The sequence below is a fragment of the Geotrypetes seraphini genome, chromosome 16, assembly GCF_902459505.1.
Source record: "Geotrypetes seraphini chromosome 16, aGeoSer1.1, whole genome shotgun sequence".
NCBI lineage: Eukaryota > Metazoa > Chordata > Amphibia > Gymnophiona > Dermophiidae > Geotrypetes > Geotrypetes seraphini.
Window position 1 is genome coordinate 43,027,711 of NC_047099.1, and position 18,883 is coordinate 43,046,593.

Below are 18,883 nucleotides of genomic sequence, written 5' to 3' on the forward strand. Positions count from 1 at the left end.
GCTGCAGGGAGCAGGCCTGAATGGCGCCGTGCCTCTGAACCTGGCATTTCAGTCTCTTGCTCTTTATCTGCCACTCAAGTCGTGTTGTGACCTTTCTCAGTGCTGCTCTGCAGAACTAAACAATTCTCCCCTTCTCTCTGCCTCTTTCCTTCCTTGTCCCTCCTCACCCTGTTTTTCTGATTTAGAGTCAGGAAACTCGACTGGCAGAAGAATCTGATCTCGTGTTACCAAACGAATACATCAAAAGGGCAATTCTGTCATCTAGGTGCCCCCTTGTGCCTGGAATACTTGTGCTTACATATATAGGTATACCTAGGGTTGCCAGATTTTCCAACTCCTAGACCCGCCCCTCATGCCCGCCCAGTTCCACCCATCCCCGCCCTGTAAATGCCTTGATCCCACCCCCAGCCCTGCCCCCGAAAGGAAAATCTACTAGATCTACTATCTACCAGATGTCCGAAAAAACCTGGACATGTCCTCTTTTTAGAGAACTGTCCGGGCACCCCTGAGCTCACGGCCGCGTCTGTAGGGCCTCCTAGCATGCAAGGATGTGACGCGTCAGCGCATCAGCGCACGCTCAGAGGCTCTCCAGAAGCTCCCCACAGCTCGGGGAAGAAGAGATGAAGTTTGTGTGGGGGCGGGGCTGGGGGCAGAACAGAGTGAGTCCACGTGCCCTCTTTTTTTTTTTTTTACAGACAAAATCTGCTAACCCTACTTAACCGGCCAAGTGTTGACTCCGCTTCCAAGATAGCCAATTTTACACTGGACGCCAACCAGACAATTTCAGTGGCGCTTTCCAATTAAGTGCAGTTGATTGTGCCGGGTTAGTCCCAAACCATCTAGGAGCCATTTCTGGCCACTTCAATTGCTTTCAATATCAACCCCATCAACCCTATATCCTGGTGTATTATGGGACATCAGAGGGCAGAATGAAGGTCCACAAATACCCTAACACTTTGGGGGTATAATTTCAAAAAGTCTCTCTCCAGAAACAGGGAAACTTGGCATCTCCACCCTACTTCCCATCTGGCTCTCTCCGGGAACCCAGTGTTTCCTCTTTTCCCATCCAGCTCTTATGAGAGGGGAACGACGCCCAACCAGCCATCGCTACCCCACTCTCCTCCTTACCTTTAGCCAGCTTGTCATGCTTCTCCAGAAAGCCAAACCACTCCTTGCATGTGGTTATCTCATCACTCCTCTCACTGGGGATATCCTCTTTGCATGCCGATTTCAGCTGGTCAAGGTCCTCCTTTGTGATGTTCTCGGTCAGCTCCTCCAGCAAAGCGCCGTACTCCGCCATCTCTGCCGGGAGAACGGAGAACAGTGATATTAGAAACTGTCTCTCTAGACTAGGAGTTCCATTAGTACTACTACGATTTATTATTTCTCTAGTGCTGAAAGGCGTACGCAGCGACGTACATTTTAATATACAATAGACAGACCCTGCTCAGAAGAGCTTACAATCTAATTTAGACAGGACATTTCAGGGTTGGGGTTCTCAATCTAGTCCTCAGGGTTTTTAGGATACCCATAGTGAATATGCATTAGGTCAATTTGCATAGAATGGAGGTAGCACATGCCAATGTATCTCATTGTGGCGTATCCCGAGGAGTGGGTTAATCCTGTTCTAGACCAGTGTTTCCCAAGTCGGTCCTGGAGTATTCCCTTGCCAGTTGGGTTTTCAGGATAGCCACAATGAATAGGCATTGCGTACACTGCCTCCATCATATGCAAATCTCTCTCAGGCCTATTCATTGTGGCTATCCTGAAAACCCGACTGGCAAGGGAATACTCCAGGACCGACTTGGGAAATACTGTTCCTAGACCAGGGGTAGGCAATTCTGGTTCTCGAGAGCCAGAGCCAGGTCAGGTTTTCAGGATATCCACAATGAATATGCATGAGATAGATTTGCATCTCAAGGAGGCAGTGCATGCATATCCACCTCATACATATTCATTGTGGATATCCTGAAAACCTGACCTGGCTCCGGCTCTCGAGGATTGGAATTGCCTACCCCTGGCCTAGACCAACAGAATCTAACACAGTGGTTCCCAAACCTGTCCTGGGGGACCCCCAGCCAGTCAGGTTTTCAAGATATCCCTAATGAATATGCATGAGAGAGATTTGCATACCTGTCACTTCCATTATATGCAAATCTCTCTCATGCATATTCATTAGAGATATCTTGAAAACCTGACTGGCTGGGGGTCCCCCAGGACAGGTTTGGGAACCACTGATCTAACATGATCCTGAAGCCTCACCTAAGAGACAAGGTTTTCAGGCTCTCCAAAATGAATGGTATATATTTGTTTGAGAACTGGGTTGAGTCCCCCGTGTTCCAGATTAGTAATTCCCCAATCCAGTCCTCAGGTTGAAGATGTTCATCTGACCCGTTTTAAAAGTAACCTGAAAAGTTTCTTATTCAAAGACGCTTTCAGTCTTTAATTTTCTTTACAATTCATCTCTTTCCCGGTTCTTTTCTCTCTTCTTTTTCCTTTACGTTTTCATTCTTTCCAACCCCTACCTTATCGTGCTTTCCATTCATGTTTCTCCTCTGAACTTTAAAAACCAAATTGCAGTCCCATCCCCTCTACCCTTCTGTATTAGTTGCTTTTTGTATATCGATTTAGTTTACCCTATTTTATATTCATTTCTTAAATTGTAATTAGTATGTTATGGAGGGGTTTTCAATTAATTTTTATACTATTATATTTCGCTTAGTTAAAAAAAGATAAGCGATTATATCAAATTTCAATAAAAACTTGAAAAATTCATGAGATGTTTGCATGCACTGGGTCTATGGTAGCCACTGGGGCTTTCCAGAAACCCAGATGACTGTTGGTTCACAGATCAAGTTTTCAGGCTCACTGCAGTGAATAAGCATGAGCAGGATTGTTATGGAGTTAAATATAGAGACACCATCCAAGATTGTGGCCTGCCAGGAAAGTCCCACTGTCATCACTTGGCTTATTCATTCCTTCTACTAGCCTTGGTTGAATAGATATGTAATAGCACCACCAAACCCAGTCAACACTGGCATCATTTTATGCATTCTCTTTTGCTTTATGTTTCCCTTCAATAGAAATTATTTTTGGGGGGGAGTAAGGTAAGATTAGCATGGAGGGGCAGTAGACGTACAGGCCTGAGCCTTAGAAAACAAAATTTTAGATATATAAATTACATAAGAACATAAGAATTGCCGCTGCTGGGTCAGACCAGTGGTCCCGTTCTGGGCTCCTTTTGGGAGGACGGGCTAAATAAATGATTAAATAAAATAAGAATAGCCTTACTGGGTCAGACAAGTGGTCCATCAAGCCCAATAGCCCATTCTCATGGTGGCCAATCCAGGTTACTAGTGCCTGGCCAAAACCCAAGGAGTAGCAACATTCCAGAATCCCAAAGAGTAACAAAAGATTCTAGAACCCCCAAAGAGTATCAAGATTCGAGGCAGAATCTCAAAGAATAGCAAGATTCCGGAACCCCAAAGAGTAGCGACATTCCATACAGAAGCTCAAAGAATAGCAAGATTCCGGAACCCCAAAGAGTAACGACATTCCATACAGAATCTCAAAGAATAGCACGATTACGGAACCCCAAATTGTAGCAATATTCCATGCTACCGATCCAGGGCAAGCAGAGGCTTCCCCATGTCTTTCTCAATAACAGACTATGGACTTTTCCTTCAGGAAATGGTCCAAACCTTTCTTAAAACCAGCTACGCTATCCGCTCTTACCACAGCCTCTGGCAACGCATTCCAGAGCTTAACTGAAGAACAAGGACTATCTCAGTCTTTCCCTTTTGTTATGGCTCCTATTAGAGAACCCTACTTCCAAGTGACCTAACTTCTAGAGGGAGGCGTTTGGGCTAGTCATGACTTAATGACATCCCTTTCTGATGTATTATGGAAGAAATGTAGGACCAATTTCAAAATGAGAAATGCAGGAACTACAGGTCCCAAAATGCCATAGGATTTAAGTTAAAAACAAAGCGCCAGTACTAGTTCCAAGTCTTCTTCCCCCAAGCCAATTAAAAAAAAAAAAATTCAAAAGGTCACTAAATATAGCATGTGATGCATACTCTTCTCATGGAAATACACACTCTGACTTTCAGGACAAACACTAGGTAGGAACTTATAGTTGCTACGGTAACTCCTTCCTTATTTGATATATAGAGTTTGCTACTCTGTGGGAAGGGTGTGATTTTTCAATAAACCATTGATATTTTTTCTCCCTACACGTTAAATAGATTTGTTCTTTCCAGTGAAGCAGAGAAATGAATTACACCAGCTGTGTTTAAGCTCTGCTTAAGTAGTGGCAAAGGGAGTTTAAGCCAAGGAAGGGGCTTTGCCAGGGATCGGTCTTTTATGACATTTTGTATCTGATATTGCGTAAGGGCTATTAGGAATGGTTTAATCTAATCTAATAATCCATTTCTATACCGCATAACCAAAAAGTTCAATGCGGTTTACAAAAATTTAAGAACCATACAAGAGAATCAGAATGAATTAATAAGTCTTCAGTTGCTTTCTAAAATGATAAGAAGACGGTTTCGATTCCCCTTCCCAAAGAGCTGCCTGGTAAGAGAACAAACGATGATGGTATTTTTTTTTTCTAACGACATCCTTTTATTGATGGAAAATTGAAAAAGCCATGAATATTTTGCGAATGTTTACATTGAACAATGGAAAATGATTCAAATAGATAAACGGGAGTCATGCCAAAGAGAACTTTGTAGCAAAAACACCCAAACTTAAATGTAACACATGCCTCGATTGGCAACCAATGTAGTATTCTATAGAAGGGGGTTATGTGATCATATTTCCTCAAGCCATAAACAATTATTTTGTGAGCCTGCCAAAAGCACTGCGTTGCAATAGTCCAGTTGACTCAACGCCAACGATTGGATCAACAGTTTAAAAGATGCAACATCAAAGTAGGATCTGAAGCTACACAACTTCCACAAAGGTTTGTGTTTCTACAGATGGTAGCAGAACTGACACCTTGAAAGCGTGGAAACCATGAGGTGGGAATTAGTGAAGCCGTGTGGGAGTTGTATTGCCTGGTTCTGCCCAATGAAATCAGTGCTTCCAGTCCTAGAGAATTAAAGTGTTTGAGGCTTGTGCAGGTGAAGACAGAGCTTGCAGGAGTGGGGAAGGGACAGGAAAAGAATTTAACTTGACAGGACAGGACAATGAGTTCTTGCAGGGAAGGGGAAAAAGGTTTGGATAACTTCCTAAAAGAAAAGTCCATAAGCCATTATTAAGATGGACTTAGGGAAATCCACTGCTTATTCCTAGGATACGAAGCATAAAATCTGTTTTAGTCCTTGGATGCTGTCAGGTACTTGTGACCTGGGTTGGCCACTATTGAAAACAGGATCTTTGGGCTTGATGGACTTTCGGTCTGTCTCTTATGTTTTTATGTGAGCCAAGTATAGGACAATCAAGCCATTGTGACATCACGGTTTGGTTCTTAGGCACTGGTGGAATGAGGCATCATGACATCACAATCTCAGCTCTGAAATGTTAATACTCTCTGGGTTTTTTGCCAGGTACTTGGGACCTGCATTGGCTACTGATGAAAATAGGATGCTGGGCTTCGATCTGTCCCTATATGGTAACCCAGCAGCGGCAATTCTTATGTTATGACACATTAAAACAGCACAGTAGAACATTCAGATAACAGAAAAGTGATACAGTGAGAGCGCAATGGACATGAAATATCTTAATAGGCACAGAAGAGACGTCATTTTCTCTGTTTCTAAATAAGACAGCATTAGCACTGGGATAAATAACTGGATGGCTAGACTGAGGGTGGATTATTTATCTATATATCTATATCTATATATACAGTTGAATAAGGTATGTGGAACTGGCTTCAGAGGGCGTGTGGCAAACTAGCCCAGATGCCGTGTGAGTAACTGGCTGGTCAGTTGCCAAAGCCAATAGAGGCTCGGGTGAAGAGCTTCTCAAGGCAGAACTTTGAAAGCGGCAGCTGTGGTTCTGGTGCAACAAAACGGGCAGGTGGCACCTTATAGAATTAGTGAGGCCTGAGATTTCGAGGGCCAAAGTCCACTTCCTCAGACGCTTCAGTGAAGACAAGTAAACAATCCATTTATATCTATCCATTCCACTCAGTAGTTTATAGTTTTCTCTGATATTCCTCGGCTGTCTCTTCTCCAGACTGAAGAACCTTAACCTTTGCATCTTTAGAACATAAGAATAGCCTTACTGAGCCGGACCAATGGTCCATCCAGCCCATTCTCACACAACCATACTGAAGCTGAGAACTCTTCGGAGATGTCTGACAGAATGAACTGCACTTCACAGAGACGAGAGCCCAGAACGAAATGTGAAAATTAGCTGAACGCACAAGGTGGGGAAGGAAGGAAGGGAGTTGGAGAGGGAAGGGCTGACGGGGGCCTCAAGGGACAGACAGCGAACATGCTCCATTCCACTTCTGTGTGCAACAAAATCACCATGGAAACTACAGGAGATGAATTCATTCTCACTTTTCTTGTTGGTTTTCCTTTGCATCTCTTTTTCTTTTCAAGCACAAACATCTGGGAAAACGGTGACTTCTCACATTTTGGTGGGAAAGGGTGGGCGTGTCCTTCCAGACATATCCAGGATGGACTGGGGGTATCTGGGTGAGATTTGTACCCAATAGGTGCTCCTATCTCATTATCTTGACCCGCCAGCATATAGATAGCTGTCAGTCAGGCTGAGCTAGAACCGAATCCCTCTCCCATTCTCTGCATGCAAGGATCACAAATACAACCGCTCCTAGGAAGAGCAGGGACTAGTTTCTTCATGTGTGCACTAGGGGTGAATCCAGACTGGATGAACCTGTCCTTTTGGGGATGTAGGGCTACCAGATGTCTGAAAAACCCAGACATGTCCTCTTTTTAGAGGACCATAGGTGCTGACGGCCTTTCCAAAACCTGGCAGTTCGTCCGAGTTTTGGAAAGCTCCAACGAGCTCCGGCCGTGTCTGAAAGGCCTCCAAACAAGTGAAGATGTTGTCACATGCATCGGTGCCTGCTTCAGGCCCACCAGGTCAGAGAGGATGAGACGAGGCTTTCTGGGGGTTTTTGTGTTACTAAATATGGTAACCCTAGTTATATGGCCACTCCGTACCCCAATAAAGGCAGGCAGTGAGGAGGTGGAATGGATGGCAATGGACAAATGGACAGCAATTTTGATCAAGATCAGGGAGACCTGGAGAGGAGGTTAAGGATGGAGATAACCTAGAGAAAATGAGGCAAACAATTTCCAGACTTTTCTCCATTTCCAATGAGTTTCCCATTTCCAGTCCTGGGTTTGAACCTACATCCCAAAGAAGTGTGGTATTTATACTCCCGACGCTCATAGGAACTCTATGAGCATCGGGAGAAGCGCGGGTCCTTCAGCATGGCTCACCGCGCCACAAACTGCTAGCACCCTAAGTATAAGGAGGGAATTACAAGGCAGACAAAACTTTCCAGACAGGAGGGTTAGGACACATATTTCCCTTCCCTACCCTATTCCCCTCTTAAGACTTCAACGGAGTCACCTTCCTAAATATCTTTTCCCTACCCTATTCATAGTAATGTAGTAAATGACAGCAGATAAAGACCCAAATGGTCCATCCAGTCTGCCCAACCATTAATTATTTGGTTTAAATGGTCCTTTTTCTTAGATATTTCTGGGCTAGAAACCCAGAGCTCTGCCCGGTAGTGTGCTTAGGTTCTATCTACTGGAGTCTCCATCAAAGCTCACTCCAGCCCATCTTAACCATCCCAGCCATCGAAGCCCTCCCCAGCCTGTTCTCAACTTCAATGGAGTCACCTTTCTAAAATATCTCTTCCCTACCTCATTCCCCTCTTAGACTTCAATGGAGTTACTCTGATAAATATTTGTTCACCAAATCATTAATTTATATTTGCATCCTGTCTTGCTGTGAACATCGATGAAGGTGGATAAGAAAGCACATAATACAAATACATGAGTCATCAAAAATTAAAGATAAATATAGAGAATTAAAAACAAGAAGCGTACCATAAATGTATCCAAAAATAACAAGTAATAACAGTGGCAACCCATCTGTTACCAATATCCCTGCCCCGAGCCTCAGCCCAAAACCAGACACAGAGAAAGGTTTGCTTAATCTGAAGAAATACAAAGATGTGAGCGAATCAAATATACAGTATACCAGATACAACAAAACTTGTTCACTCAATGAAAATGCATAGCATTAAATTTAAATGATGTAATAATAATCACTTAATTAGAAGGAAAATGATCTCAGAAATCCAAACCATTGTTGAGCAATTTTTAAGCTCAATAAGCTACGAACTTATCTTTTTTTGTTTCGTTGTTCGTATCGGGAAGGGACCTGTCATTCGACATGTTTCGCCGGTAGGCTGTGTCAAGAACCGTCCCCCCCCTTACCTCGATCGGGATGGTGCACATTCATGAGCTAAGGGGGGGACGGTTCTTGATGCAGCCTACCGATGAAACACGTCGAATGACAGGCCCCTTCCCGATATGAATAACAAAACAGAAAAAGATAAGTTTGTAGCTTATTGAGCATAAAAATTGCTCAGCAATTGGATGAAATTATTGACTATAGCATTTTAATCAAACAAGCGCTTTGTGATATACGAAGCACTTCATAGGAAAGCACCTTATAAAATTATTAAAAGAGTTCACAGTGGGTGCCGAAAGTACTATGGCCATTGAAAACACTTGGCTGATACTGGCACTTCGGAGGTCCTTGCTATTATAGTATCAATGTATTTGGCTGCGTGATAACACAAATTCTGTATCACAGCACTACACAGCTGAAAGTCTGCTTCCTCAGCTATCTGATCTCCTTCAGCAAGGGAAATGAAAGAAAGAATTATGGGTTGATCATTCTGAAAGGTATCACTTTATTAAATAAGCCAGATAGGGACCAACCTGAAAAAAAGCTTTTAAAGCAACATATTAATTTTTTTAATGCTGTAGACAGTGATGCTTCTGAAATAACTCTTCCCCATATCTCATTCCCCTCTATAGACTTCAATGGTGTCACCCTCTTAAATACATCTTCCCCATCTCATTCCCCTCTATAGACTTCAATAGTGTCACCCTCTTAAACACCTCTTCTCCATCTCATTTCCCTCTATAGACTTCAATGGTGTCACCCTCTTAAATACATCTTCCCCATCTCATTCCCCTCTATAGACTTCAATGGTGTCACCCTCTTAAACACCTCTTCCCCATCTCATTCCCCTCTATAGACTTCAATGGTGTCACCCTCTTAAATACATCTTCCCCATCTCATTCCCCTCTATAGACTTCAATGGTGTCACCCTCTTAAACACCTCTTCCCCATCTCATTCCCCTCTATAGACTTCAATGGTGTCACCCTCTTAAATACATCTTCTCTATCTCATTCCCCTCTATAGACTTCAATGGTGTCACCCTCTTAAGTATCTCTTCCTTGTATTGTTTACATGCGTGAACTTTAATATCAGTCTTTTAAGTATTTCTTTTCCTCATGTACATCCATTGACTTCAACACGTTTGCTCTTGTAAATGAATGCGATCATTTATTTTTTCTTTATTCTGAATGGAAACAGTTTTTATCACATTTGAAAATCAGTCCTTTGGCAGGTAAAGGCTTGACCCAAAGTTAAGTTGCCTCAGAACTTGGTGGTTTCAGATGTCCCAGATCAGATCCATTATGCTACTCTGATCGTCAACTCAGCAAGAAGGACAAGCAGTATAGCTGAAGCTTATCTCTTGTACACTTCCAATCTAAATTGCAGAAATTATGCCAGCTGAGCCACTGAACAGATGGCACTATTATTCTCTTTTAATTCCTGTTGTAAGAGTCCCTTTAATCCTCTGAGCGGAAGCTGCAGCTTACATGTTACTGCAAACCCAGAAGCACTGACAGTCCAGGAGTACATCTGGACACTCCACCCCTCCTTCACCTCTTACACTACAGCCACAAAGTGGCTCTACAGTCATTTCCCCTCTGTGACCTTCGAGCCACTGGGTTTTACGTTCACATGTGTTTACTACAAAGTGCAAATGGCCTTCTGAAGCCCAGCTGTGCCTCTGAGAATGACATCAGCAGCGTTAGACTGGACTATGATGTCACCAGCACGGAACACAGCTGGAGCTTCCTTGGCCCTCTTAATCTTTCACAGCAGCTGGAAGAGTGAAAGGAAAAAAAAAAAAAAGCGATTCCAAGTTAAACCAGAAACAAAGTCAGCGTGACCGCGACGTTCTTCACTCGAGAGGGAACATAAAAGTCCGTCGCTTTACGAGCGGCTTGTGTCAATGTATCACTCTGAGACAGAAATCTATATGGCAGTCTATTAAACTGAGAATAGTCAATGATTATAGGTAATGCCCCAGACATGAAGATTAAAGACGCTCGTCATCCTAGCCTGCTCTGTGTGCTGCAGAGGCTGAATGAGAGAGAGTGCGTGCCATATGAGACATTTTCCCAGCGACTATCATTTATAAAAAAATTTCCAGTGTGTTTAGCAACTTATCATACACACTTTGTTGATTTACAACCCAGCAAAATTTGTGTGTGTGTGCAGGGGTGAGGGATGTATATGTGTGTGTCTGTGTACATGTGGACACAGGGGTGAAGGGTAGATGTGAATCGCTTGTTTACTCTTTCCAAAAATACTAGGACTAGGGGGCATGCGATGAAGCTACTAAGCAGTAGCAAACTGGAGAAATATTTCTTCATACCATGTGCAATTGAAGTCTGCAGTTCATTGCCAGAGAATGTGGTGAAAGCAGTTAGCTTAGCAGGGTTTAAAAAAAAAAAAGAGGTTTGGATAATTTCCTAAAACAAAAGGCCATAAGCCATTATTAAGATGCACTCAGCGTAAAATCTGTTTTACTCCTTGGGATCTAGCTACTGTAAGTGGTTTGGCCACTGTTGGAAGCAGGATACTGGGCTTGAAGGACCTTCAATCTGTCCCAGTATGGATATGTGTGTGTGTGCATATGCAGGGGTGGGAGCTGTGTGTGTGTATATGTAGGGGTGGGAGCTATGTGTGTATTGGTGTAGGGGTGTGGGGTGTGTGTAATTACCAGCTGTTTTCAATTTCACAGTTTGACTCAGTGCAGTTGTGTCGGCTGTGGTCCTCCAGTCTGTGTGTGTGTTTATAACCCTCTCTAACAATGAGCACTGTGCCTTTAACAGTACAGGAAAAAGCCCACATCTGGGAAAATGAGGTGATGTGTCTCTGGGTGGCTGAAAAACAGCTGAAGAGGAAAGGAATCAGCCCGAAAGGCGGAAAAAATCGCTTCCCAAAAACATCCGACTGCATCCGACCGACCTCTCTCTTTGCAGATTCAGGAAACTTTGTACCCCTGACTTTCACATGTGGGGGCTGGTTTTAAAAATAAAAGAACAGCAAAACTGTAAGAAGTTTTAACGTTGCAAAATGGTGCCTTTTCCCTTCCTTCGTTTAGAAATCCACACATGTCTGGTCAAAAACTGGGTGTGAAAAGATATGGGAAAGTGTGTCTCATTAGGGTGACAGGGGCTGGATGAGCCGTGTGTGTCTGTTTCTATGTGTGTATAGCTGAGTGTGTGGGAATGAGGAGTGTGTGTGACTTTGTGTATCTGTGAGAGCGTGTGTGTCTGTCTGTCTGTCTTTATGTCTATGTTTGTGTCTGTATCTGTGAAAGTATCTTTGTGTATGTGTGTGTCTTTGAGTGTGTGATTGTGTACATAGGGTTGTGTCTGTAGGAATGAGAGGATTTGTGTCTGACTCTGCCTATGGCTTTGCGTGTGTGTGCTGATGTAAACAGACAGATGAATGGATAGAGACTCATCATTTGGCACGAGTTTAATAAGATCAATATTACATGGGACGGGCAGTGTACAATAATATATCTATTTCACAGCACTAACCATTTAAACAGCATCCAAAGTTGACGCTGCTCTTATACCTGCTTTTCCCCCCCCTATTTGCACCTCATATACACACAATTTGTACATTAAACAGCTGAAGGTTGCTAGTTGTGTGTAATTGGTGCCCTAAACCCCACACCCTTTCCAGCAGCGTAATTCTGGACCTTTACTCTTTATTTGGCTAGACAAAATGTTCAGCTGCCTTAGTTTTGGGTTTTTTTTTTGAAGCACCAATGCGTTTGGGACTGACCCCTGGGACTGACCCCTGGTTTCTATTTACGGAACACAGCATTATGCACCCAAATATGTATGCACGTCCAAGATGTGCATGCAAATTAATTATCCAAAAACTAGGAGCGAACAATCAATTATTGAAGTTTATTTATTTTAAAAAACTATATTCCGCTCTATCAACATTTCTAGGCGGTTTCCAACATAACTTATAACAGACAAATACATTAAAACAGCAATTACTTAATAAACTTCAAAAACTTACCCCCTCTTCTAAACCGCACTAGCGGTCTTAGCACGGGGAGCCGCGCTGCTCCCCACGCCCATAGAGTTCTTAAAACCGCTGGTGCGGTTTAGTAGAAGACGGGGTTAATTTAAAAAAAACAACTAGAAAATCGTTGACTGTTTCCAGATTTGGTTGAAACCAGCGCAAAGCCCTCGCAGTTGCTCAGGCAATTGGTTCCATAACTGTGGTCCACGCACCTAGAATATAGATTTCCTCTATCCCTCGCAGTGAATTTCACGAACAGATGGGACCACCAGGGCATTAATGTTCAAGGAACATACGTTCCATGTTGGTCGATAAATACAAAGGGAGTCTAAGAAAACTGGAGATTTCCTACTAGCCAATGTTTAAAAAAACAAGTAGCAACAGTTTATAATGAATACGATACTCAATTGGCAACCAGTTGTATTCTATAAGGCTTGGTGCTTAGTAGAGAATGGCATGGGAACTCATTTTCCCGTTCCTGCCCCATTCCTGCAGGCTCCGTCCTCATCTGCACAAGCCGCAAACACTTTAAAATCATAATGCTTGTGCAGTTAAGGCAGAGCTTACAGGAATGGGACAAAACTCGGCTTAGGGGTTTAAACTTCCGACACAGGACTATGTTTCGCCATTGGCTGTATCAAGGAATCCCCCTTATTTTTGCCGGTGCAGTGTTTCCCGCGTTCCCAACTTCAGCCCTAAGCTGCGTTTTGGCACGCAATATGAGTATTTGAACTTTATAAAATAAGATTATTTATTACAATAAGTTTGCACTGCTGAGCACGTTAAAATATAAATAAGACCCATGACGACTTTGATGTGTCTTGTCTGCCTGTGCTGAAACTTTTATTGCATGCAGCAACACCGCTGAGGTCTGAAAACAGAAGTGAAACTAGCTATTCTAGGTACTGTTGAATGAGAAGTAATCAAAACATGTCAGCCTATATGCTACGAGGCCTTTAGTGATCTGGACTCTGAGACCATTTTGCCCAGTGGTGACACATTTGAGCCAAGCCAACGCCGATGCAGCTCAGACCTTCGTTCCTTTCCCATGACTGTGCGTTTCCTCCGTTCCCTCCCCCTCACCATTCATCTCTCTTTTCTTTTGTAGAACAGGAAATGTAAGAAAGCAAAGCTGCATCCTACTCAGCCCTAAGAGGCACCAGGCACAGAATCGGCCCAGTGGCAAGGGCTATACCAGATGTCCAGGAAAACACCGACATGTCCTCTTTCTAGAGGACTGTCCGGACTCCCGGACAAGCTCTGTCCACATCTGGAGCATGCGTGGATGATGTCACCATTAGCCGCACATACTCCAGGCCCTCCAGACGTGGAAGGAGAGAGGAGGCTTTGTGGGGGCGTGGCTGGGGAAGAAAGGGGCGGGTCATATGTCCAGGGTACCCTGGAGAAAAATATGGTAACCCTGGCTCTACAGTATTGCCCCGTGGAAAGACCTGGGTATGACTCCCGGGTTCTACACCCCAAAATATAGCAGTGTCAGTGCTCAGACTCCATAGGGGGAGGATCTGCAGCTACCACACAATGGTGACACCTAGGGGTCAATATCCAAAGCAATTTAACCAGCCAGAAACAACTCTTTCAATTGTTTGTGCAGGGCTGTCTGCTGAATTTGACCACAGATCACGTACAGTATGTTGATTAGTCCAATAGAGAAGTATCACTTGTACGTAAACTTTGTTTCTGGTTATCAAAGAAAAAGGAAGTTTCAAAGGTGTGAAGTTGCAGTGTTGTCAGTCCCGAGCTGGAAAGATATAGGGGGGTCCTTTTATTAAGGTGCGATAACTGATTTAGCGGGCACTAAATCAAAGGATCCCTTAGCTCTTAGTTCAAATATTTTATTGAGACTAACTGTTTCGAAAACGGAATAAACAAGAAAAAGAATAAATCATATATCACACAGGGAATACAAAAACGATAAAGCGTGAATGGACAATCTACCACAGTGATGCTTTTCTGATCGATACGTTTCAAGCGGGAACCAAATTTGTTTCATTTTTCCACGGAGATTCATTGTCTCAGAAACAGAGAATGACACGGTGACAAAATTCATCACCGTTCCCGTCCCCGCAGATAACCGCGGGAAATAATCCCATGTCATTTTCTAGTGTCTATTTCAACCTCGGTCCTTCTTCACCAGCATTCTTCAAAGCAAAGCTTGCGGGTCAGTGGTTGTGGCCATTCATACTCTGATTCTTATGGGAGCCAAGGATAATGAAGCCATTGTGACATCACTGATGTGATTGGCTCTTAGGCACTGGTGGAATGAGGCATTATGACATCACAATATCTGCTCTGGATACCAGAGACTGTCATTCTGTAGTGTCTGTTTCAGCCTCAGTCCTTCTTCAAAGCAAAGCTTGCGGGTCAGTGGTTGTGCCCAATTATACTCTGATTCTTCCCTCTCTCCTTAAAGAATGACATGAAGATGGTTTCCCGCGGTTATCCGCGGGGACGGTGATGAATTTTGTCACCGTGTCATTCTCTACTCAGAAACTTATAATTCTAGTTTGTGAGTCTTTGTTTTTACTATGTGAGGGAGAGAGACAAGCGAGCAAAGGGCAGACATGGCCGGGACAGAAACGGAATCAACGAACGATCGGAACAACGGATAACAAAGTGATGGACAGGGCTGCTCGTGCCAATATTATAACAGAAGGAGTATTTTCAATAGAAGACTCGTCTATCCAATATATCACAGGCTGCCATTTAAACCATTGTAATAAAAACAGTATGAGCTAAGCGTTTTAGCGCAGATTTGTATAAGAGGGGATAAAAATATAGTATTGATGTGCTCAGACTCATTCCCAACTCATAACAATGCAGAGGCATCATCAGTGCTCCAAACTAGAGACTGACATGAGGACATGCTTTAAGCTGGAGAGAGGGAAGAATCAGAATACGAATGGGCCCAGCCACTGACCCTCAAGCCTTGCATTGAAGAATGCTGGTTGAGATGGACACTGGATGGTTAGAACATAAGACCATAAGCGTTGCCATAGTGGGACAGACTGAAGGTCCATCAAGCCCAATTTCCAACAGTGGCCAATTCAGGTCCCAAGTGCCTGGCAGAAACCCAAAGAGTAGCAACATTCCAGAACTGAGATTGTGATGTCATAATGCTTCATTCCACCAATGCCTAAGAGGCACCCTCATAAGTGATGTCACAATGGCTTCATTATCCTATACTTGGCTCACATAAGAATCAGAGTCAGAATGGGCCAGCCACTGACCCTCAAGCCTTGCATTAAAAAATGCTGGTGTAGAAGTTCTGAGGTTGAGAGACACTAAAGAATGACACTGGATGGTTAGAACATAAGACTGTAAGCATTGCCAAACTGGGACAGTGATGTCACAATGGCTTGATTGTCCTATACTTGGCTCACATAAGAATCAGAGTCAAAATGGGCCCAGCCACTGACCCTCAAGCCTTGCATTGAGAATGCTGGTATAGAAGGACTGAGGTTGAGAGACACTAAAGAATGACATGGAATGGTTTCTTACGGTTATCCGCGGGGACAAATTCTGTCCTCTTGTCATTCTCTACACCAGGGATCTCCTTGAGGGCCGCAATCCAGTTGGGTTTTCAGGATTTCCCTAATGAATATGCATTGAAAGCAGTGCGTGCACATAGATCTCATGCATATTCATTGGGGAAATCCTGAAAAATCGACTGGATTCGGCCCTCAAGGAGGGACTTTGAGACCTCTGCTCTACACCAAACATACCACACTTATAAATAGGGTTACCATATGGCTCCAGAAAAAAGGAGGACGGATTGAGACATCCGGGTTTTACTTCCATTGAAAGCAATGGAAGTAAGGAAGACAGACTGAGCTATCTGAGTTTTACTTCCATGGAAGTAAAACCCAGATGTCTCAATCCATCCTCCTTTTTTCTGGAGCCATGGTAACTCTGCTTATGAGCATAGCTGATATATTGGTAGCCTGTGAGCCGCAGGAGTGATTTAAACTTACACCTCAAAGCAGTGTGGGATTTGTAGTTCTTGATTCTACCCATTCAAATCAGTGCTGCAGGATGGAGTTGTCGTAAGTCCAGGGCTAGCCCAAAAGCTCATTCCTGGAACTGGGTAATCTGGCACCTCTGGATAAGTACCAAGTGGCCACTTTTGTGCAGTAAAGTCCAAGAGATGTCTGTGAAGCTTCGTTCCACAAGTGCTAATAGCCTCGGGAGCATTCATTTGGTATCTGGGCCAGACATGCAGCACACCTCATAGTTGGGGAGGGAGCAGCTCCGTGTAGGGGGCTTGGGAATGCTGGGAATGTGGCAATGGGAAATGCTTGAGAGATCGGAATCTGGAACTTCCGTGGGGGCTCTGAGTAGCAGCTACGGTCGAAGTAACATTTTCACATCTCTGGGATGTTATGACTCTGTACTTCTGATAATCAACTCACCCGGCGTAGAATAAGCAGGTGTTACTGAAGTTTTCCTTTTCACCTCCTGTTCCTGTCAGTGATGTGTGTGTGTGTTGGGGGGGGAGGGTTAAGAATTTGGGTGCGAAAGTGATATAAGCTTCTGAGAATGAAGACGAGAGCTTCACACAACACATACTGGTATAAGGCAAGACTTAAAAATCAGAACGGACTATTTTATTGTATTGTATTATTGTATATTTACTGATTTCTTCAATAAAATGTTATTAATTTAAAAAAAAAAAATCAGAACGGCAGGATTGCCAGCTCATCCCTCACGATGTGTGCCAGGACGATCCACTCCTGGTTTTGCCCTGTGGCATACATAGTGTTGTAACTCTGAATTTTTTCCAAACTACAAACCCACACGTTCAGTAAGGCAAAACCAGAAGGGTTAAACCTTTTTGGCTGACCCAGGTGAGGTGGCGAACCCTAAATAAATCTTACAATGTTGCCTTTTTACTTCTGCAGGAAGATTCTATGGGTAAGTGGACACTTATGTGTACATGTGATGACAACCCCTCCCCCACCTTAGATTCTATATAGGTGACCAAATTAATGAGCAAACACCAATTTTTGGTACTAATTTGGACATACGCTACATGTGTTGGAGCTTGACCAAAAACAGGGCCTTTAGTTTCTGGTAACCCAAATCTGTGACTGAAACTGACCTCTTGGTTTCGGCAGAAAGTGAACCCAAAAATGAAACAACCCCCACCTGATGAAAAAGTCCCCTTCCCAGAACCACTGACTGGTGGCAGCCCCCCTCCTGAATCCACTCACTGGCAGAAGCCCCCCCTCCTCTCAACTTTGCTCCTGTCTATTCCAAACTCAAAATAGCTGCTGTGACCTCCAGTGGCAGTCTCATGATACTGCTGTTGGAAGTTCCAGAAGCCATTTTGAGTTTTTTGACTGGGGTACCAGACGTTCAGATTTACCCAGACATGTCCTCTTTTTAGAGGACTGTCCAGGCATCCAGACGGTTTGTCAAAACCTGGCACTCCAGGTTTTGAAAAGCTTTGCACTCAAGGCCGCAATACACCGTGAAGTTCAATGCAGTTAACAGGAGTTAAGTAGAAGACCGAACATGTGAGGTGAGGATACAAGAACAAATAACATGGGATGATAGTAAGGTAATACAAAAGGAACTCGAGGAGAACAGCCTTCGAATATCGGTAAGGTTACAGATATGGAGACCCCATAGGAAGGAGTCAAGAGAAGTGAGGGGGGGGGGGGACATCATGGCGTCCCAGCTGTGCATGTTCAGAGGCCCTCCAAATGCCACTCTGAGGGGCCACGTGTCTGGATTTTACTGTTGTAAAATCTGGTAACTCTAGCAGAGAGCCTTTTATAGACTATAGAGTTTGTGTGGACCATTTATTAAATAGAAGTCCAAGTGACTAAGGACTATTCTGTAAGGAAGTGGGAGTACAGGCATGTCCCACACACGTGCTCAACCTACACAGTATTATTGAATTTTTAGGCTAGTTGTTTATCAGTAAAAGAACTCAGATCTGCCAAGTTAGGGGATGCAGTTTTAATGTTATAATTCCAGAGTGCTTTGCAAAAATGTTATTTGCATGTGTCTACCTACCACTAGGAGGTGAATTACTGGCTTATTCCCATATGTATAAATGTTGGATTTTTCATTCTCTGTCCCTTCAATTGATCATGCACTGCTTGGATGATTTGCCCTTGACCGGTATTCAAATTAAATAAGCCTTGAATCTTGAGCCTTAGGTGTATCACTGCTGGCTTAAGGTATTATTCTCTGACAGAATCTGGGCCCCAGATGCTGTTCTAGGAAAAGGCTCTTGCTGTGAGGCACTTGGGCATCTAAAAGGGGGTCCCTTAAAGACCAGAAAGTGCAGGCAGAGACGCCTGCTGACTCATTTCCCGTGTACTGCCTGGTCAGCTAAAGAGGGTTGGCAGGGGGGTGGATAAAAAGATTACAGCTTTCAATAGACCCATGTCAGTCTTAGCTGGCTCAACTCCTATGAATTCCATTTGCTCT

The 18,883-nt window shown here is 43.6% G+C and overlaps 1 protein-coding gene across 2 annotated transcripts in view; it reads right to left on the reverse strand.

The window, feature by feature from the left end:
• The window catches only part of PEA15 (proliferation and apoptosis adaptor protein 15), a 55,611-nt gene that overhangs the window by 31,511 nt on the left and 5,217 nt on the right, over positions 1-18,883 (reverse strand). For both annotated transcript variants that reach the window (XM_033924985.1, XM_033924984.1), the window contains exon 3: positions 1,129-1,302. In XM_033924985.1, the coding sequence (XP_033780876.1) occupies positions 1,129-1,300 (172 nt within the window). In that variant the 5' untranslated portion in view covers positions 1,301-1,302. The remainder of the gene's footprint in view (positions 1-1,128; positions 1,303-18,883) is intronic.